Source organism: Nipponia nippon, unplaced genomic scaffold, assembly GCF_047370975.1.
Source record: "Nipponia nippon isolate SJK-2023a ecotype South Korea unplaced genomic scaffold, ASM4737097v1 scaffold_1, whole genome shotgun sequence".
Lineage (NCBI taxonomy): Eukaryota > Metazoa > Chordata > Aves > Pelecaniformes > Threskiornithidae > Nipponia > Nipponia nippon.
In genome coordinates, this window is record NW_028262290.1 from 23,451,953 (window position 1) to 23,473,854 (window position 21,902).

Here is a 21,902-nt window from a genome sequence, read left to right on the forward strand (position 1 = left end):
GTTCCTGTTTGGCTTAGATTCTCTGAAGCTGACAAAGGAAACACCGAGTTACGTCTTCCAGCTAAATCTCAAGCCTGGGGTTTTAAACCCAGCAGTTTCTGTTAAGAGGACCAGCTTCTAAGCCCAGCCACACAGGCGTTAACACCTGCAATGACAGGGCATACGCTGGGTCTGGGCAACGAGCCCAGCCGACGGGACAAGTGTGCTACGGCAACTTTTATCAGCCACCACGCAGAACCTGAAGGCAGCAGAGCTAAAATGGATTTGGAGAGACCCAGATGAGAGTATCGGGCAACGCTCAACCAGGGCTCTCCCGCCAGGATCCCTTCCGGACCCCAAACCTCGCTCAGGCCTCTGGACTGCAGTTCTGGGTGGACACCTGGCAGAACCAAGCATGCAAGCAGCTGAGTCCTTTATGAGATTTAATCCTGAACGACTAGCAGAATTTGCCAGCACCAGCATCTAAAGCTTAATGCAAATCTTGTGCCTCAACCACAAAACCGTCGTTTCTTGTTGCCTTAGAACACTTCGGCCACATCTCGAGAAATAAGTTTGAAGCGTTTGTTTGGAGAACAAGGCAATTGTTTTGGGCACCATCGGCTAACTTATACCTACCTCCTGCTGTGAAAGTTTTTTCTCTCATAAAGGATATCCAAATTTCCCACTTAACACTTTGTGACAGTATGGAGGTGTGGGGGGAGTAGAGAGCAAAACTTTTACTAACCTTTACATCCTTGCTTCAAGTCAAAGCACAGTGAGTGCAATCTATGAGGACAAGATGCAAGAAGCTTATTATTTTGCTGAAAGAAGAAATACTAGAAATGTGTAATTAGAAAGCGCCAGTGCTTTTGAACAATAATTTGAACTTTGCTGGATATCCATCTAAGGTTAAGAGTGCATTTTTACTGCCAAAATAGCATTTAGTGTTAGAAAACTCTGAAGTCATACATTGTTCAGAGGCTAAGAGCAAGAGCACCAAAAAGTCCCTCTCTGCTGAACAAAACTTTTTTTTTTTTTTTTAAAAATTGGGCAAGAGAGAAGAAATGGCCTGCCATGCTCTGGGCTCTTTCTTGCCATCATCCAGGAGCCCCGAGGACAGAAACGGAGTGACCTAACTCTCATGAAAGAGCAAGAACAGGCCTACGCAAGAAGAAACACGTAAGAATATGCCCAGGTGCCAATGACAGAGAAGTGCCAAAGAGACAGCAGTATGAAAAAGGACAGTCTGAGGAAAGGAGGTATGCTGAAGAACAGAACCAGGAACAGTATGTAGTACATCCTAGGGAGGGCATTATAAACTAGTATTTAAACCAGACATTTTTATTTTTCCTATAAAAACACATCAAACCTCACTATAAGATACTGTTGACTCTGGCCGTTTGCTTTACTCGTCCGACAAAAGTAACCATTGCTATAGCAGGGCCAGCAGAAGAGGGCACGTTCGTTTGTCAGCTGCTTCAAATGCAAAGTCTGTATCTCCATTTGAAACACCAGCGTGGGGGGAAGCTGAACGAAGATGTCGTACTTTGCCATGAAACAGCTGGGGAGACGCCGCCAGTTCTGCCGTGGGTTTGGTGACCTCCAACAAGAGGCAGTGAAACTGCAGCAGCTGCTGAACGCAAGTGGAATCCTTCACATGTGACAGCAGAATTCCACAAGTACTCCCTCCTACGGCTCTATTTAAACCCGAGATGGCAAATGCTGGTGAAAGAAAAATAAAACAAGAATATAAAATACTCTTTTTATTTATATTATAAAATATAAAACAAAAAAATAAAACAAGATATGAAAATGCAGAGAATTCTTCCTCTTTCTGTTGAAACTACATAAAAAAACCCAACCACACACAGAAGAAAAACTACATTAAACATAAAAGAGCTGTTATCTCCAAGACTTCTGCAAATCTCAGATCTGGCTTCTTGCCTTACATTTGTACTAATTTCTTTAGTAGGAATGAAGTACGTTTGATTTGATTCTATACTTTTGTGAGAATCTGAAAGACATTTAATTAGTTGGCAATAAAAAACCCCACAGAATTCCAAAAAGATAGGAAAATACTTTCCTTTTTTGTGAAAGGTTTCGGTTTCTTAGGACTGGAGAAGCTAGCTAAAAATAAACCAGCGGTATGCTTGTCACAGGTTTTCCAAAATCCACAGGATTGCTTCTTCTCTCTGAAAAATTCTTTGTGTGGCACAAGTCACGATACTCGTTTGGCAAGCTTCCGATGGGACATTATTGCCTTATATCACCCCTCCCAAACTGCCTAGGGTAATGGCAGATGCCTTGCACACGCGTTAAACTACAAAAATATGGTCAGCTAATTCCTGATACTATTCAATCTACAACCAAAATTTTAACGCTTTGACACAAAATATAGCAACCGAATACACTGAACTTAGGGAACAACTAGAGCAGAACTTAAATGCTCCGTTTCCGCTAAAACTGGCTTCGCCAGTCTATTGACCATCCTCCTCCTGGAGGTGCAGCTTCACCTTTCCCTCCCCTCCTTTCCTGCTTCTTGAGCAAAATCCAGGATCCCGAAAAGGTGCAGTTCTGGGTTTGCACAGCTGGGCGGGGTGGGGGTGGGGTGGGGGTGGGGATTACAGGCGCCGCTGGGCTCCTCCCGAGCTGCCCTCGCGAAGCTCTGGAACACCGGCGCGGGCACGCCGCGCCCCTCAGGTGACGTGACCTAACGGCCAAGTCACCCTGGAAAAAAAGACGGAATAAGCAAACTTCCCGACGAGGCCCGAGCCTGCGCGCCGGCAGCCGAAAGCTCTCGCTAACTTCTCACGGCACGGCTGCGGCCCCGAGGGCCAAGCCCCTCCCCGTCCCCCGTCCCAGAGGCACGGCGCCGGGCAGCACGGCGGGGCACCGACCGGCCGCCCGTCTTCCCGCGCGGCAGCCCGAAACCCTCAGAGACAAGAGGGGAGGGACGACGCGGCGGAGGCCGCGGCCCGGGCAAGGCCGCGCCGCGCTGAGGCACCGCCCGCCCGCCGTTACCGCGGCTCCGCCCCCGCAGCGCCGGGCCCCGCCGTGCCACCGCCCCGGGGCGGAAGCGGCCCTCACGCGCATGCGCCCCCGGGCCCAGCCCTTTCCGGCCGGCACGCGAGCTTCCTCGCCCACGCGCGGCAGCGGCTGCGGCACCGCCCGCTCCCCGCGCGGGGCGGGGCGCACGCGCACGGCCGTTAACCCCTCCCTGCCGCCCCGCCCCGCCCGCCGCTGATCCCCTCAGCGCGCACGCGCCCTCGGACCCGGCCGCCTCCCCGCCGCCGCGCACATGTGCTCTGACGTGGGCGCGTGCGCCCTGGCGCCGAGCCCCCGGTGACGTCGGGCGGCGCAGGCGCGCTCCTGCCGCCCGCCTCCCCCCTCCGCCGACGGCCGCCGCGCAGGCGCCCTCGCCGCCGCCCCCCCCCCCCCGGCCGGGCGCCGTCGCCGCGCGTCTCCCCGCCCTCCCCCGCGGCGGCGCCTGCGCGGTGCGCGCGGTCGGTGCGTGGCGTGCGGCGCGGTGGGGGCGGGTGGGGGCGGGGCGGGTATATATAGTGCGCGGCCGGGGCGGCGGCCTCCCCCTTGTCCCCCGGCCGCCGTCGGAGCTGTGTGCGCAGTGCGTGTGCTCCGGACACCCGGACACGCCGGCCCGGCCCCGCCGCACCATTTATTACTAAAAATATTAAAAAAGCCAAAAAAAATCCAAAAATCCTAAAAAACCTTTTAAAAAAAAATAATCCTTCCCTCTTCCACCTCCCGACAACCTTCTGCAACCGGCCGGTTTGATATAAAATAACCCGGTGAAGCGAAGCCCCCGGACCCGGCGCAGCCGAGAGGAGACACAGAGCGAGCCCGACCCCCGCCGAGGCCAGCAGCCGCCGCCGCCGCCACCTCCGCCAGGCCCGGCACCGAGTGAGCCAGAACCCCCCGCCCCTTCCACCCGCCGCCGCCGCGCATCCGCCTCCCGCAGCCGTTAAGTTTCGAATCCGCCTCCGGAGCGCCCGCTCCCCCGCGCCGCCACCGCCGGCCCCTGCCCTGACGGACCGCCGGGCCGCCGCGGCCTCCTCGCCTCGTCAGCGCCCCCCCCTTGCCCTCCCGCGCCGGGAGACGGCGGCAGGATGAACCCCAGCGCCCCCAGCTACCCCATGGCCTCCCTCTACGTGGGGGACCTGCACCCCGACGTGACGGAGGCCATGCTCTACGAGAAGTTCAGCCCCGCCGGGCCCATCCTCTCCATCCGCGTCTGCAGGGACATGATCACCCGGCGGTCGCTCGGCTACGCCTATGTCAACTTCCAGCAGCCCGCCGACGGTGAGTGCCCGGGGCGGGGGCCGCGGGAAGGGGAGGGGAGGAGGGAGCGGGGGTCGGGCGGGCCGGGCGGCGTGAGGGGAGCGCCCGGGCGGCCGCCGGCGGAGGAGCCATGTTTGTCCCCCGCCCCCACCAGGGCTCGGCGCGGCCGCCCCCCCCCCCCCCCCCCGGGCCCCGCATCCATTTTCCCCGCCTGGGCGCTCCCGGTGCCGGCGTTTGCCGGGACGCGGGCAAAGTTGGTGCCGGGCGGGGGGAAGTTGGCGGCGGGGCCGGCGCTGGCTGACACGCGGCCCGGGGCCGCCGCGCCTCGTGGCGGGGCGGGACGGGACGGGGACGGGGGGAGCGCTTCTGCGCCCCGCCGCGGGCAGCCCAGCGCCGGGGACGGCGGGCGGGGAAGGGCCCGGGCGCCCCCGCCGCAGGCCCGGGGCCTGGCGGAGCTGCCCCGGCCGGGCGGCTGCGGCTCCCGGGGAAGGGCGTGCGTGTGTGCCTGCGGCGTGCGGGCGGGCGGGCGGTTCTTCCCGGCTGGCACGTCCGTGCGCGGCTGCCTCAGGAACCCGCTGTGAAGGCTAGCTTGGAGGAAACGCATCATGGTCATTAGCACCTTCTAATAACTACGCAGGAGCTGGGTGTGTATGCGTGATTAAGAGGCCAAAAGAAGGAAGTAGGAAGTACCGGGGTCGCTTGGTAGTTTTACGGACGTCCAGTCGAGGCACAGGCCGAAGCGTAATACCTTAAAACACCATGGCAGGTCTGTCACGTGTAGGGAGGGGGTGAAATTACTCGGGCCTCCTTCTCTTGCTCTTCATGTAGCGAGCTGTGTTCTCATCCATTTCTCCTTGCAGTGAACTCCGACATCGTGTTTCCCAAGCTGTGTTTTTATTACACTTGCTTTATGCGATGTGTTGCTGGTTCTCTAAAGTTATATTAGTAAAGAAACTTTCCACATAGTTGTAGTCATGTTTGTGCTGAGTTTGGCAAACCGGCTTGTTCGTTTGGAGGGTGTTTCGATACAAGAACCAAATGTGACCGGTTCTAAGTTTTGTGGAGTCCAATTAAAAGAAAAAATAATTCGGCCAGTTAGAACATACTTGATTTCAAGTACAGTTAAGTAAACAGCTTTCTATTTTAATGTTTTTTTTTTTAAGCATATGAAAGTGAGAGATTTGCATTACAAACTTTTCAAGCAATTAGATTAACTGGCTTTCAAAATTGGCTTTAGTATATAGCCATTATCAGATCAGACTTTGGTGTACCGATGATATCTGTATGTAAGTAGTAAAAGTTACTGTCTCATCTTTTTAATAGGCAGATATTTCGCCTGTTATCAGCTCTCTCACTTCAGAGAGCTTTTAGTTTATTCAGCCATTGTTTAGGATGAGACGATTTGAATGTTTTTTTTTAACATATATTGCTTTCATTTGATAAAAACCTATGGTACAGTTTACTCCCAAAAAGAAAAATAAGGGGTTAGTACAGCTCAGCCCTGTGATGTGATAATGTCAAGGCAGAAGTTGAAGGTGATTCAAATGCTTCCCCTCCTTAGTAATGACAGAATCCTGTAAGGGCCGACTTTATCATTGTCATTAGTTGAGCAACCGGTTCAACCCCACGTTTTGTGACTTAGTTTGTAATTTGTCAAATATGGGAAGGAACACAGCTTTTTCACCTGAGCAGTGCTTGCATTCAGAGTTTGAGAACGTGCCTCTTAGAAAAATGCTGTTACTCCAAAGGTTACAAGTATTTTTCAGACTTCGGGAAGCACACATATTTTATTCCACACCTAGTCCAGGTCAGTTAAAAGTATTTCTCATCTGTATCAAAGTTGCATCTGGCACATATCTGGAAGCACTTGTTTAAAATATACTTAAATGATATTGTATGGTTATATTTTTGCAACGTTTTTAGAATTTGATGTTCTTGGCAAATACCTAGAAAGCATTTGCTGATATTTTTTTTTTTTTCCATAGATCATTCTACCCATTTACTGACACCTTGAAATAGGAGCTCTGAGGATGAATGGTTATTCTTACAGTAATACTGGTTTCATTTTGATTCCAAACTAGCTGCCTTTTCTTGTTTTAGCCTAATTCTTAGCTACATCTTGGGCTATGTGTATTAAACAGCTAGTAACAACTACCTTGAGTTTTGAAAAATGTCTTTGAAAGTGTGTGTGACACTACCAGCTGTCTGTAAACTAGGGACCTCAAAGCTCTTCCAAAAACTAATTAGGCCTGATGACACATTTGTGAGGTATGCATACATTTCATAGTTGTGACTTTTCTGAATTTGAGTCATAGTCTGGAGTAAAACCCGGGAAATCTTGTTTAATCACTAAACTGGAAATATTCTTGAGTAATCTGAAACTGCACTACTTCCTTCAGGTCTTTTGAGTGCTTATATTTCCAGAGGTTTATTATTTTATAGCTATTGCGACGTACGTTTAGAACAGTTGAGCATTAAGTGTATATTCCATGTGATTTTGAAATTGTTACTAAAGTGGGCTGTCCAGTTGCTCACGACTAAAATGGGAACTGGTGACTCATTCAATAAAAGCTCCAGCAGAATCAGCAGAAGTACAGCATGGGTAGGTGTGTCCACTTGGTAACAAGTTAACTGCTGAATGGAATTGCCTCCTGCAAACTAGTGCGCAGCCTTTTATGGCTGAAATGTAATGAAAGTAAGCCAGTTTTACTAGTTGTGAATTTTAATGAGTAGCTTGTACCTGTTTGCAGATGTATTCTAGTAATGTTTTAAAAATCTATTGAGGAATGACAATGTGGTGTTGGTTAGGCAGAAATCTTTACATTTCTTGTACTTCTGCTCCATAGAAGAGATGAGGAGAGCTGTTGAGAGTTTCCACGCCATCCTCATCTTTGTGGAGGAATTGCGTTGGTCTAAGGCACGTGCTCACTAATTAGTTGAGAGTGGTAGTGTTTGCGAAGGCTAGCATGGACCCACTTTGAGTCAGATGTTTGGGAAACGTGTCCAGGAACACACATTTTTGAGGAGTGTCAGGATTATTCTAGAAGCAATTAGCGTGAATTAGAGAAGCCTCTTTTCTAGTAAAGGAAGCCCTGTTACTACTTCTGGAAATAATGAACTGTTTGGTGCTGGCACTTTTGCTGGTGCTGGCAGTAATAATTCTAATGACTTCCAGGGCAATACCGAAGCATTAGATGTTTCTACTGTGGCCAGTCTGATATCCACAGTTGGGTTTTTTTTTTGCATTTTTTTTTCCTTTCTTTTGTAGTGTAAAGCCTTCCAATGCTTTTTGTTTCCCATTACCAGTATCTAGGTTGTCTTTTCTCTCCTGCTTAATTGATACTAAAGTTTGTGAAATCTTTGTTAACTTAAAAGACTGGCAATGCTTTTATTGTTTGTGGCTTCAGCTTAAATCAGTTGTTGACTTACTACTGTCATGTGAATATGGTAGTACTATCAACAGATGATTTTTTTTTTACAGGAAAATGCTAGATGGCTGTCTCGTTAACTTCTACAGATGTCTTTCAGAGAATATAATCTTCAAATTCACTTGTAATCTGAGAATGTGGCAAGGACGGACCTAAAACATGGTGTACCAGCTGAACCAGAGGCTGATTGCAGATTTTCTTTGGCCATGATATCCAACAGCATAGCTAAAAATAAAAGCAGCACTTAAAGAACAAAACCATAAAATAAGGGTTTTCACAATGTGATTGGCCCTTGGTCCTTCTCCTAAGAAAAACAATTAACTGACATGGTTGCTGTTTATAAACTAATACTAAACCGATTTCAGTCTTGTTAACATCACATTGCTCTGCTATATGCAAATTGCAGTGAAGTGAGCTAGTACCAATGGGTGTGACTTCAGGTATTTATTGGGACATTTTCAGTGTTCTTCAAAATGTGCAGGAACAGCAACAAAAAGGAGCTAATGTAGGAAATCATAAAATACGTCTGCCGTGCTTGAGAACTGTTGCTCTTTCTTGCTTAAATACCTTGTTGAGTTAAAACATCAGACATGTCTTGTTGCTTTGAAGGGACGTAAGAAAAGTGAAGAAGTCTTGATACTTCCCTATCTAAATACACTGAGATCTTAAATTCAGGCTTTGAAAAGTTAGTTATGGAGTTCTACTGGAAAAACTGCTCCACTGGAGTAACAAAACCTGGTTTACGTTACTTCATTCTGCTGTTCTAATGCTTGCTCCTTCATTGAACTTGTATGTATTTCATTGTGAGCTTTTAATGTATATATGGTTTCAGATTTTCAAAATTGAGTGCTAATTTTAAATCTCCTTGGGCTGTCCCTTGCCCAGAAGTCCATCACAGATCTTTTTTGTCACTAAGGAAGGAATTGTGTGGAACAGCTGCCTGAACCAGGCTTGAACTCCACCTAGCAAAGAAATTTTGTCAGTTTAGGGGTATTGGTGGTTTAGGAGTTCTTATGTTGATGTCTGCAAAAGGCCTCATATAGGCACAAGCTGTACCCCTAAAAACATTTTTATTGATACAATACACACCTATGTGATGTGGGAGCGGCCAGCTGATTTTTGCAGATGTTAAGACTTTTCTGCCTGTGGAATAGGCCGTAATTGCCATCACTTGATACGTTTTCTCCTGTCACCGTACCATCTTTTCATAGTGGGGTCCAATCCTTTAGGCTACTGGGATTTCTACAGCTTGTTCAGCTGATTTGTGCTCCTTCCTATCTCCTAAGTGCAGCTTTTGCTGAGGAGTTTTTGCCAGTTTTTACTTGCATAAGAGAGTGGGGTTTATTTACATTGGAGGTTTGGGTTTGCATCTTGTTGGTGGTGCTGGACTTAAAATAGTAAAAATTTTATGAAGAATTGTACTTGAAATGCTATTTGTGTGCTTATTAAGATAAATTCAGTGTTTCTTACTAATTCCATGATGTTTTTCCAGCTGAACGAGCTTTGGATACCATGAACTTTGATGTCATTAAAGGCAAACCAGTGCGCATCATGTGGTCTCAGCGCGATCCGTCTCTACGCAAAAGTGGTGTAGGAAACATCTTCATCAAAAACTTGGACAAATCAATTGATAACAAAGCTTTGTATGACACATTTTCTGCTTTTGGAAACATCCTGTCTTGTAAGGTTAGTGGAAAATTATTGGTGCGTTTAATGGTTTAACACAAAAAACGTGAATTTACACTGGAAACATTCTATGGGTATTACAGTAGGATTTTTCTTTAATAGGTGGTATGTGATGAAAATGGATCCAAGGGTTATGGATTTGTACATTTTGAGACACAAGAAGCTGCAGAAAGAGCTATTGAAAAAATGAATGGTATGCTGCTTAATGACCGCAAAGTGTAAGTACATAAATATGTAGTTGGGGATCAACAGATTGAAATTCGTTTTACAGCGGACAAATATTTAAAGCTTACCTAGAAAAGACATGTTGTTCTAAAAATTTCTAATTTTAAAGAGGATTTAGAATTTTAGTGCTAGGAATACTATGAATTGTATCACCTGCCTATTCTAAAGGCAGAATAAGTTCAGAAATGGACTCTAATAATGGACTCTAGGGAAAAAATTATATTAGTTGTCTTGCAAGCCAATGCTGTAATGAGAATTTGGGAACTTCTCTGGTTTTCTGATCTTGCTGGTCTGAGATAAAATACAATCCATCGGGTATTCTGAATAATACTTCCTTTATAAGAGTTGTGAGATAGGGATGATATCCATTTTTTGGATGAAACATAAAGCTCTAGAGTTACTCAGTCCTGAATAGTGGTTGGATTACACTGATGTTTTTATATGGATGTCTGTTAATAGGCATATCTAGGAAATAGGAGTAGAGAATAAAACTTAGAGAAACATAAGGTTTTAAACATTATCACTGTTGTATACTGTAGGGGGAAAAAAAGTTATTTGACTACTTGGTTAGTGATATCTAGGCTTGGGGGGGAGGGGAGCATGCCTCACAGCTATGCCTTGGGGATCATTATGGTATTTGGTATAGTTGTAAAAGAATAGCTCTGTAAATGCTTGAGAGGGTTTGGAAAAAGGATAACAGAAATCAGCATCAGCTTACCATCATGGATTATTTTTACATGTAGAGATGCATGTAGCTTCATCCATTCAGGGAGAACATATATTTTGAAACTTTAGTTTTCCTGCTTGTTCTGTGCTTGACTGGCATACTGTGAATGTTTTTGCTCGGCTTCCATCTTTATACAACCTTTTTAAATTAGTAAAAAAAGGTCAGCATGTAATCATAAAAGCCCATCATTTTCGTAAACTTTGTTTGGTAAAATACATCATGAGAGTTAATTTTGCGTTGAATTTCTGTTTAGGTGAGGCTTTTAAAAGTGAATTAAAGTACTTCACGCGCTATCAAAATCTGCTGAACACATTGCCCTACCATTCTTGCCATCCTTGTTACTATAAATTGGGTGAAGTTGTCAAAGTTTAAGAAAATGTTGAGTTACTGTATGCTACTTCATTGGATTTGTCAGATTTGGAACTATAAAGTTGGACAATACAATGAAATTTGAGAGCAAAAGTCTACTACAGTCAGAAATCAGTGTTAGCCACGTAAAGTCGGTACTCGAGCAGTTCCTTGGGTTGCAGAGTGTTGTGTTCAGCTTCTGTTCGTTCTCTGACGGTATGAACTGACCTTTGGTGTTCCCAGCCAATTTGCAATGATATTTGACTAAAGAGCAAGTTGAACTATTTATTTCTCTATGCCTATTTAAAAAAAAAAAAACCAAAACCCAACAAAACCCAAAACAAACAAAAGTCTTGCTTTGATATAGGCGGGAAAGGTGTGTAAGGAAGTGGGGGAGGTTAGTTAAATAGCCCTTGCTTAAAAACTGGATTGAAGAATGGTAACTGCTTTAAGGCTGCCAAGTTTTTAGTATGGCAGATGGATTATGCTGATATCTAGAATTTTTCTTTAGCTGCTTTACCTACTACTCTTTCCCATTTTCCCGCTCCTGTTGTCAAAGGCTGTTTTATAAGGGTCAACAATCTCACCAATGGCTTGAAAGCATTTTTACACTAATAACTGTGATAAGCACACTGATGTAGCAAAGGATAGTGAAATTGTTTTTCTAATGGCATTATCATAAATATTTTATCTAAAGAATTTCATGCCTATAATGAACAATGAGACTGATTAAGAATCAAATATGATGCCGGAGGATTAAAGTAAATTTTTAAACCTTGACAGACTTGCTTTAATCTACACTATTCTGTTCTCCTGCAACTAGATTTGTTGGAAGGTTTAAATCCCGCAAGGAACGCGAGGCAGAGCTTGGAGCCAGAGCAAAGGAATTCACCAATGTTTACATCAAGAATTTTGGAGAAGACATGGATGATGAGAGACTTAAGGAACTCTTTGGCAAGTTTGGTAATGTCTTAAACTTCAAGTTTATACAAACATGAGTGAACTTCAGCTTACTTCTTCTATCTTACCTGTACAGTGCATTATAATACATGGAGTTAGCTGGCTATCTGATGGTGATTTAAAATAATAAAAAATAAAAACGGTACTGAAAAGTTGGTACTTAATTCCAATTTCAGATTCAAAATGCAGTAATATCCACTGCAGGCTTTTAAATAGGCAGAATAGCATATATTATCCTGCCATCAGAATTGTGTCCGGTAATCAGAAAATAATGTGTCTAAATAGTCTTTTGAATGGGTTTTGCAAATTTTTTTAAGTTGTGAATAGAAGTGTTTTCTGTGTTAGTGCAGATTGATGTTACGAATTCACGACAGGATACATGACAAATGAGTTTGCTATTGCTTCCATTGACCTTCAGACTTATCTTTACTCACAGTATCTCTGCTTTCATCATTCAGTTGCGTTGTAGTGGTTGGCCTAATACGAAATTATAAGGAACTTTTCCATTGGCAAGCTGTTTGGTTCTGGCTTGATCCTCAGTTATGCACAGGGCAAAATTATGGCAGGCATATGATCATGATCTAGTAGTGTATATGATGTGTCACCATCGAAATCAGAAATGGCAAACTCCTTAATTCAGTTTTATTTTCTTTCCTCCATGCTTTTGCTGTTCTCCAGTGGATGTCATGTAAAGCAAGAAAGAGCCTTGTGTATATATATGTGAGATACTCTATTGCAGCCCTAAGCAGCATTTACAGGAAACTCCTTTCCGCTATTGAAGCATCTGTGGTTGAAACAGTAGTGAATTTAGCTGCTAAATTGAGTCTGTGAACTGCAATTTTTCAGAGGTTTGGCATTGCTGAACTGGGATGGCCTTTCACTGGGGTAAATGGTGAAGCACATACCTAATAGAAAGGCCTCCTCTCTGGCTTTCAGTACCTATTTCAAAGGATGGAAGCACTAATGCTTCTTAAATGTCATAATTTTTAATGAGAAAAACAATTTCATTCACTTTGAGGTGAAATTCGTACCCCATTTTGGTTGAAAATACAGTAGGAAAGAAATTCAGCATGGCAGACTTCAGCCATAATGGCCGAAGTTCAGCATCAGGGCAAATTAGCAATTTTATCTTAATGGGTGATGTTTACTAGATACTATTATTGGTGCAGGAGTCCTTTGTAATACAAGTGAAACAAACTAAATATTAAGACTTCTAAACAGGATGTTCAAAATGTATTCAAGAGAATACACTCTGTATACGAAGCATAAATATTTCATTCTCTTTTTAGGTCCTGCCCTAAGTGTGAAAGTTATGACCGATGAGAGTGGAAAATCCAAAGGCTTTGGCTTTGTTAGTTTTGAAAGACATGAAGATGCCCAAAAAGTAAGCTTTTGGACTTTGTTTTAGGAATTCTGTAACTTTGAAATCTTGTGGATTCATTAAGGGCTTTTAATTGGTCAAGGACACTGCAAAAACAGGTGTCTGCTTCTTAAATGACTTAGCATAGTTTCTGTCATTTAGAATGCTTTCTTATGCAAATATCAGTTGATTTGAGGCGCCTATTAAGTCAAGATACTCTGAGACAGCTGGAACTAGTGTAGAAATGGGGAATCTTGAATAATTTAATAACCTGTTGTAGTTGGGCTTAAAGGTCTGTATGAGATTTGGGCTCCCTCATGCTGGGCGACAGACAAGCATAGTAAATTATTACATCTCTGCAAAACCCAGATGAATCATCGGATCCGATTTGGTTGCACAAAACATTTGTGCAAGGCAGAAAGGATTGTGTTTTCAAACTTCAGCAATGCAAAGTCAGCAGGAAAGCTATTAGTTTTATGGAGCATGTTTGGCACAGTTATAAGAAAATAGTTACAGAGCCCTGTGATGTTGCTTTTATTCTCAAGAGTAACTTTGGAAGAAGGGTCCTTTTAATTCGTGTACATGTCTATAACATGCCAGTACGCTGTATAGCTTAATTCTTTGTCAGCTGGTTGCTTTGATGTGTCAGTTGACTGTGGCAGTAGGGACATAGCATCAGGAGAAAAACTGAGCACAGAACAAATCAGGGCAACAAACGAAGTTTGCTTTTCAAAAGGCATTTTGGTGATTTGTCAGTACTGCAAGTGTACAAGCAAGAGATTAGAACAAATCCTGTCTGTCTTAACAACTACATTGTTCAGTCTTGCATACATTCATTGATGAATTGTTTCTCTTACAGTAATCAGAATCACATGTTGGGTGTTTTAAATAACATAAAATTCTAATATCTCAGTACATATGTGTTTAATGGCTTTGATCATGAAGGTATACAATAAGCTGGTGACTTCTGGTTTTAAAGTAATTTAATAAATCTGTGCCAGAGTTTTCACATCTTAATAGTTGTAACTCAAAACAGCATAAAGGAAAAAAGTTCATATTTTCATACTCTTTATTTCCTTAATGAAAGACTAAAATTTTTTTTTAAAAAAGCCATATATGCCAGCTGTAGCTTAACATATAGTATAAGAAAATCTGGTAGATGCTACGGTTTCAGATGTTACTTCTAAAAACAGAAGTTAGGTGTGTGTGTGAATTAGAGCTTTTCGACTTAATTTGCTTTCTTTTCTCTGCCTTTAGCAAGATAAAGGTGGAGAAATAGTTCTTCATTATGTGACTTGACCCCCCCCCCCCCCCCAACGTCATGTGAGAAAGTTTGGGTGTTTTTTTGCACCCCTTGTGACTTTTCTTTAACTGGACAGATGCACACTTGGAAAGCAATTTCCATTCCCCAAGCAGGGAAGCCTTGGGGTATTTTGTTTCAGTTAGTGATATTTCAGGTGGATTGCCTCTTTTTCTGGAATCCTTATGTAACTTTTTAGATTTGAATTACATGGGGTTTTTTGTATGCCTGAAAAACACTGGAATACAAAGCACTGCTAACCTCTTGTTTATTAATGAAGGCTGTAGATGAGATGAATGGGAAAGAGCTCAATGGGAAACAAATCTATGTTGGCCGGGCTCAGAAAAAGGTGGAAAGACAAACGGAGCTGAAGCGCAAGTTTGAACAAATGAAGCAGGACAGGATCACCAGATACCAGGTTCGGTTTTATTTAATTCAAGAGGACTAACTTTATTCTATGATATTTTTCGATTTACCCAGACCGTTTGCTTTCAAAAATAACTTGCTTTTTTTTAGGGTGTAAACCTTTACGTGAAAAATCTTGATGATGGGATTGATGATGAGCGTCTTCGAAAAGAGTTCTCCCCATTTGGTACAATCACCAGTGCAAAGGTAAAGTAAAGTTTATAGATTGTGCTCGTCCTTTCTCTGAAAATGAACAGTGATCCTTCGCCAAGGAAGAGTGATTTATTTCATGGACTAACAGGTGTGACCCAGTCACTTATCACTTGTACTATATACGTGGACATCTGCTTTCTTTATTGTACATCTCAGGTTAAGCGCATGTGATAATCCTTTCTTGAAATAAACTGAGTACTGATATTAATGTGAGAAAAATGACATCTTTTCAGTGCAATAATGTGCTCGTTATTACATCACTGAGATTTTCATCTGTATTCAGTAAACAGTTATTAATTAAGCAATTATATTCCTTTTTATAAAACCATTCAGTAAAACAAACCTGTGATCTCACTTCTAATAAGCTGAAAAAAGAAACTTGTGAGTTGAGTAGACATGACATTCTCTTGTTTTAAAACTAAATTTTGTACTGACAGGTCATGATGGAAGGTGGCCGCAGCAAAGGATTTGGATTTGTATGCTTTTCATCACCAGAAGAAGCCACCAAAGCTGTCACAGAAATGAATGGTAGAATTGTGGCTACTAAACCATTATATGTAGCTCTAGCCCAGCGTAAAGAAGAGCGCCAAGCTCATCTCACCAACCAGTATATGCAGAGAATGGCAAGTGTAAGAGCAGTACCTAATCCGGTAATCAACCCTTACCAACCAGCACCTCCTTCAGGTTACTTCATGGCAGCCATCCCACAGGTACGTATAGAGATCAGTTTTGTACTGTGTATAAAATCTGTTGAGATTTAACAGTAAATATAACTATTAGCATGTGTCCATAATTTCACCATTCTGATTTCATAGCAGAAAGGTGTTGGACTGTTCAGCATGTCCTTCAAAGATAACCAAGTTGCACAATGTTTTTATATTTGACAGACTCAGAACCGTGCTGCATACTATCCTACTAATCAACTCGCTCAACTTGCTAGACCTAGTCCTCGCTGGACTGCTCAGGGTGCCAGACCTCATCGTAAGTCACTTCTTTACCTCTGTCCAGTGATTGCAGTAAATGCTATAGCATTTGCCCTTGGTACTGGTGAGGCCGCACCTCGAGTACTGTGTTCAGTTTTGGGCCCCTCACTACCAGAAGGACATGGAGGTGCTGGAGCGTGTCCAGAGAAGGACAACGAAGCTGGGGAAGGGTCTGGAGCACAAGTCTTATGAGGAGCGGCTGAGGGAGCTGGGGCTGTTTAGCCTGGAGAAGAGGAGGCTGAGGGGAGACCTGATTGCTCTCTACAGCTACCTGAAAGGAGGCTGTAGCAAGGTGGGGGTCCATCTCTTCTCCCTAGTAACAAGTGATAGGATGAGAGGAAACGGCCTCAAGCTGCGCCAGGGGAGGTTTCGATTGGATACTGGGAAAAACTTCTTCACCGAAAGGGCAGTCAGGCACTGGAACAGGCTGCCCAGGGAAGTCGTTGAGTCTCCATCCCTGGAGGTATTTAAAAGATGGGTAGACGTGGTGCTTAGGGACATGGTTTACTGGTGGACTTGGCAGTGATAGGTTAACGGTTGGACTTGATGATATTCAGGGTCTTTTCCAACCTAAACGATTCTATGATTTACCTTTGCACTTTTAAACACGTTTTCACAGCATTACTGTATCAGTCTTCTCTTTGTTATGTTAGTGGTATTACTTCTGAACTCTTTTCACCATTCAATGTTTCAGCATGTAACTTAATATATTTGCTCTAAAACGCAGCATTCCAAAACATGCCTGGTGCTATCCGCCCAGCAGCACCCAGACCACCATTTAGTACCATGAGACCAGCTTCTTCACAAGTTCCACGAGTCATGTCAACACAACGTGTTGGTGAGTTTCATTTATGCAAACTTTAAGTATTAGACTTCTTTTTTTAATTGTGCTGATTCCGAATAATCTCTCAAAAGCATTCGTAAGTTCAATGTCACACATGGTAACACTTCTGTCCTTTTCTGGCTCTTACTAAATGAGTAAGCCAGTTATCACCGTCTAGTAGTTGCTTTAAGTATTGCCCCAGCAAAGACTCCTGCTGTGGTCCCATTTCTTTAGCATGAAGCAATTCTTTTAGTGTGCATTTTAATAATACCGTATGACAGCTTCTGCCATTTCTAAACATCATTGTGGCAATTGCAATAATGGGTTGCATGTAGAAATACTGAGATGATAGAATTTTAGCTCTTCTTATTTTGTCATAATACTGTGAGCCAGTGTCCTGTATGCAGAATCTGCACATCATTGAATGAACCAGAATTGATTGTAATGGCATTTACTTCTCTCAGAATGTATTAGGCAGTAGTATTTTTTGGCTATCTACTTCATGAAAGTATCTTTTTTGGGATAACTATTGACGTAATGTGTTGAGGAAATCAAGTGTCCTTTGAGGTTAGAATGAAATTAAATTAATACTCAGCCAAAGCGAATGTAATCAATGTAATCACGGATCTTTTTTCAATAGCATGTAAGAAAAGCAATTAATTAGTGAGGTGACTAGAAAGTAACATCCAGTAAATTCTGAGCTTTCAATATTCAGGTATGACCAGTGATGTGACAGTTGACAATACTAGTGAGATGAATCTATAATACAAGACCTAAATTAGGTGTTCTGCTTTGGCTGATCTGTTTTTTTTTGTAACTTGTACAGTGTAGGCTAAATAAAAAAATGAATTATTCACATACGGAATTATGTTATTTTTTCAGCTAATACATCAACACAAACAATGGGTCCACGTCCTGCAGCAGCAGCTACTGCAGCTACTCCTGCTGTACGCACAGTACCACAATACAAATATGCTGCAGGTGTTCGTAATCCTCAGCAGCATCTTAATACACAGCCGCAGGTTGCTATGCAGCAGGTACGTAATTTTAGGAACCGGTCCATGCTTCTGCTGGTGTTTTGCAGAGGAAGGAGTGGGGCACTTATGATTAAGAGTTGTCTTTGTTATTCTAGCATTCAGGCTCTGCATTGTGGCAGCAGAGTTAGAGCCTTGGGAGTTTTAAGTATATTTCAAGTTCACCTGGGACAGGATGTGATCCTGTGTTCCTTCATGTTTTCAAGTTGCTTGATACCTTAGCCTGAATTCTCCTTGCGTTTGCTCCACAATGGAGCGGTTGATGCTAATCTCCAGCATCACTCAGCTCTAACCAGCACTATTTGATTAAATTGACTTAGTTGTAATTTCTTTAATGTTTCTGACAGTGTGGGCATTGTTTATGCTGAGTTTTGGAACACTGGGTATTTGAAGCTGCACTAATCATGAACTAGAATTTAATTTTGAAATGGTGTTAAATTAATTTGCAGCCTGCTGTCCATGTGCAAGGTCAGGAACCCTTGACTGCTTCCATGTTGGCTTCTGCCCCTCCACAAGAACAAAAGCAGATGTTAGGTATGTACCTGATGCCTTTCTCTATGCCTTGTAGCAGGACAGTCAAAGTACTCTTTTATCAATCTTAAAATTCAGAATAAATAGTTTTAGCAGTAGAACAAGGTGTTTGTTCCCCTTTTCCCTTAAAGCTGGGCTATGTTTGTCAGATGAGATTTGTCACCCTGATTAACTTTTTTTCTCCCTAGGTGAACGTCTATTTCCTCTCATTCAAAGCATGCACCCTACTCTGGCGGGTAAGATCACTGGGATGTTGTTGGAGATTGACAACTCTGAACTCCTCCACATGCTCGAGTCTCCTGAGTCTCTTCGTTCGAAGGCAGGTGGACTTTTGCCTTACACTAGTTTTATCAGCAATTAAGTCTGCACTGATTTAACGGGTGTTTATGCTGGCACAGTGGAGTAGCAGCAATGGAACAGTGGCCCAGGGCGAGAAGTTAGAATACCCTCTTTCAGAGGGTGACAGTGGCTTATGTTAGTATGAACTGGAGCTGTAATGTTGTCCTTTTCTTTTTAACAATGCAGGCATTGTTTGCATGTCTAGTTTAAACTGTTTCATTAACTTAAATACACAGAAATTACTAAGCTTGCTTTTTTAATTTTTCTTTTTTGCTTAACAGGTTGATGAAGCTGTAGCCGTACTACAAGCCCACCAAGCTAAAGAGGCTGCCCAAAAGGCAGTTAACAATCCCACTGGGGTTCCAAGTGTTTAATAAGTAAGTTTTCTGAGCGCTGTAGTTTTATAGGTTGACTGGGGCAATCGGTCCTTAGCCCGGGGCCTTATAAGCAGCATGCTTCCAGGCTCTGCATCATTGGCAGCCACAGAAGGTAGCGGCTACGGGCACAGTTGTAAACAAACTTTGTGCTCGCTCCTGTTGCCCAGTTCTGTAGCTCTCGCTTAGCAAATGCTACTGACGTGTCCTGCATATTTAGCTGGAATTAAAGCATTGGTTTTAACAGCATATTTAGCTGGAATTAGTTCTAGGCATGCGTGCAAAAATGGGCAGTTCTGTTAGACACCACTATTCATACTGTTGTTCAAGAGGAACTTGTGGAATTGAAGTAAGCTTAAGATGATGCTCCAACCCTATTTTTCTTAGAAATGAAATAGCTTATTTACACTATAATTTCAATATACTTGCCAAAATCTAAAAATTTTACAGTAGTTAAAAACTAAACTACATATTGTCTTGACTTCACATTTTGGTGAATTTAACTTTAATGTCAACTAAAATATTGATTTTCTTTATTCCTTCTGTGGGGTTAGTATCTTAATTTTGCATGACAGGAAGAGGCAAAAGGTGGTATCTTTACAATTTTGAAAGGGGAAAATGTTGTGGAGTTGAGGATAATACAGGAGTTGTATTCAATCCAGTTAGGTTTTGCCTGTATGTGAACTTTTATAGCTACACATATAGCTTTTTTTTTTATAGCTTTTATACACATTTATAGCTATCAGTTGAAGATGCCTGCTTTAACATTTGATCACTTAAAAGACCAAGAAAAAAGAAAATTTTTCATTTCTGCAACTTTCCTTTTGGAGGCAGAATTTGAGTCATGTTTTTTCCACACTTCTTTCTTTTTCCGTATTTTATTTTGCTAGTGACATTTTCACACCAGAGATAAACAAGTGCTGAATAAGTTGTCTGTCCTAAACGAAGATGCCCAAACTTTGAGGCCATTAGTGTGTATGCTCCGTGGTGTTTTAGTAATTGGAAATCGAAAATACTGCTAGTGTAGTTATTTGATGAGCCCTGGTATGCTGGCCGTAAGAGTAGAGGTGACCTGCAGTCAAGTTAGGGTAACAAATTGTTGTGCATAGCCATTGCCTAAGGCCTTGCTGTGCAGAGTGCTGTTTAGTTCTAGACTCAGTTTCGTCTTACCAAGTATCACAGACTTGGGGTACTTTACTTCCGTGTCTCTAAAAAGCAGGGGATACCTCTGATACACTGCTTGTAAAGAACTTTGGTATGATTGATACTGTGAAAGTCCAAAGTGCTGTCGGGCTTACAGTTGCAGAAAGCATGTCAGAAAACATAAGGTGCTGCTTTAATTTTAAAACCTAACAACGCTGTTTTTGTTTGCAGAAAGATCCGGGACTACAATCTAGAACTTCGCTTCACCGAAGAAAAAAAAAATCTAAACATGGAAAAACTATTAAATATTGAGAAAAACATTGCAAAATATAAAATAAATAAAAAAAGGAAAGGAAACTTTGAAGCTTATGTACAGAGCAACGCCGGGGCTAGCAAAACAAATGCTAGTCCTAGATTACTTACTGATTTAAAATTTAAAAAAAAATAGTAAAATAAAAAATACAAATTAATGTTTTATAAACCCGGGGGAAAAGAATTTTCAGCACATTCACAAAATTTAAAGCATTCCTTTCTTTAATTTTGTAATTCTTTACTGTGGAAAAGCTCAGAATATCACCACTGTTTTAGTTGACAGTGAGAATTGATAGCTGAGCAAAGAAACGTAATTTGGATTATAAAATTCTTGGTTTAATAAAAATTCCTTAAACACTGACTTACTTGTGATGGTTTCTTTTGTACAGTGTGCTTCTGATAAGGTTGTCATTCAGAACACCAAGTTAGAAGCCCGTTCTATAGTATGTTTTAGCAGTTTCTAGAGAAGATTAGCCTACATCTAGCCACCTGTTACTGATAATATAAACTTAGGCATTAAAACAAATGAAAAGGGCAGCTAGATCCATATCTGGGTTTTAAATCCTTAATAGCACGATGTCTGGGCTCTTGCCATTGTCTAATTAGAAACAGACCTTTAAATACCCTACCTTGAGATGATCAGTAAGAAATGTGATTATAAAAGGCCGGTGTTGGAATTGTGTAGCTCATCAACACGTGTTCCCATTTGATCACCTGCCTGTGATGTTCGTTTTGACAGGTTTTGGTGGAAGGAACAATCTCTACATGGGTCTCCAGCTGTGTCTTTAGATGGCTAATGATCCCCGAGATGGAGGCAGAGTGGCATGGGTATAGGTGAATGAGCAAGGATTGTCTGCAATAGATATTGTTGCAAAATTCCATTATTGTGAACGTACGAACAGAAGGTATTCCTAGAACAAAGCAGGTGAGGCTTCAGGTGGTAATGTAGTAAAAATTGAACGCGTAGTAACCAAAAGATGATGCTTTTTACACAGTAAAAATCCTTCTGTGGACAGGACTGCTTAATCCTCTGAGTCGTCTATTTCTAATGCTGTGTTCCCTAGCAAGTGAATGGCTACCATTAGCTTTTTCATTTTCCTCTGTTAGTAAGAGACCAATTGGTTTAATTTTAGCTTTGCTATATTTTGGGTTTTTTAATGTGCTGAACAAATCCTTATCTACCGTACAATCCCACAGAAATAATCCTGTCTTCACTCGGGGCTGATAGGACCTTCAGGTCAGCTCGCGTGTTAGTCGCTACAGAGAGCATCTGAGCAAATGACCAGTGGAACAGAAGTGAGAAGAGCCAACGCTAGCTTGTGAGCTGTTTAATTTGCTACAGGGCCTCACTGAGGCTGGGAGTTTTGCATAATGCAAAACTCTTAAGTACATAATCAAGAGAGACAGAGTAGCAAGAGCTTTTGTTTGTAAAACAA

At 42.7% G+C, this 21,902-nt stretch overlaps 1 protein-coding gene across 1 annotated transcript; it reads left to right on the forward strand.

Moving 5' to 3' along the window:
* Positions 1 to 3,553: 3,553 nt before the first annotated feature.
* Positions 3,554 to 20,827, forward strand: PABPC1 (poly(A) binding protein cytoplasmic 1). The gene is made up of 15 exons (XM_087748737.1): positions 3,554 to 4,296; positions 9,196 to 9,389; positions 9,492 to 9,607; positions 11,513 to 11,652; positions 12,939 to 13,033; positions 14,590 to 14,727; positions 14,826 to 14,921; positions 15,365 to 15,637; positions 15,815 to 15,908; positions 16,638 to 16,748; positions 17,616 to 17,770; positions 18,217 to 18,301; positions 18,487 to 18,617; positions 18,919 to 19,014; positions 20,386 to 20,827. Exons 1-14 carry the CDS (start codon positions 4,104 to 4,106, stop codon positions 19,009 to 19,011), a joined length of 1,914 nt encoding a protein of 637 aa, XP_087604863.1. The 5' UTR covers positions 3,554 to 4,103; the 3' UTR covers positions 19,012 to 19,014; positions 20,386 to 20,827.
* Positions 20,828 to 21,902: the final 1,075 nt, after the last annotated feature.

Excerpts from the sequence above, each read along its gene's own strand:
- PABPC1 (XM_087748737.1), top strand. The coding sequence starts at position 4,104 with ATGAACCCCAGCGCCCCCAGCTACCCCATGGCCTCCCTCTACGTGGGG. Across the intron at positions 15,909-16,637 it reads TCAGGGTGCCAGACCTCATC|CATTCCAAAACATGCCTGGT; the intron begins GTAAGTCACTTC and ends TCTAAAACGCAG. Across the intron at positions 18,302-18,486 it reads AGAACAAAAGCAGATGTTAG|GTGAACGTCTATTTCCTCTC; the intron begins GTATGTACCTGA and ends TTTTCTCCCTAG.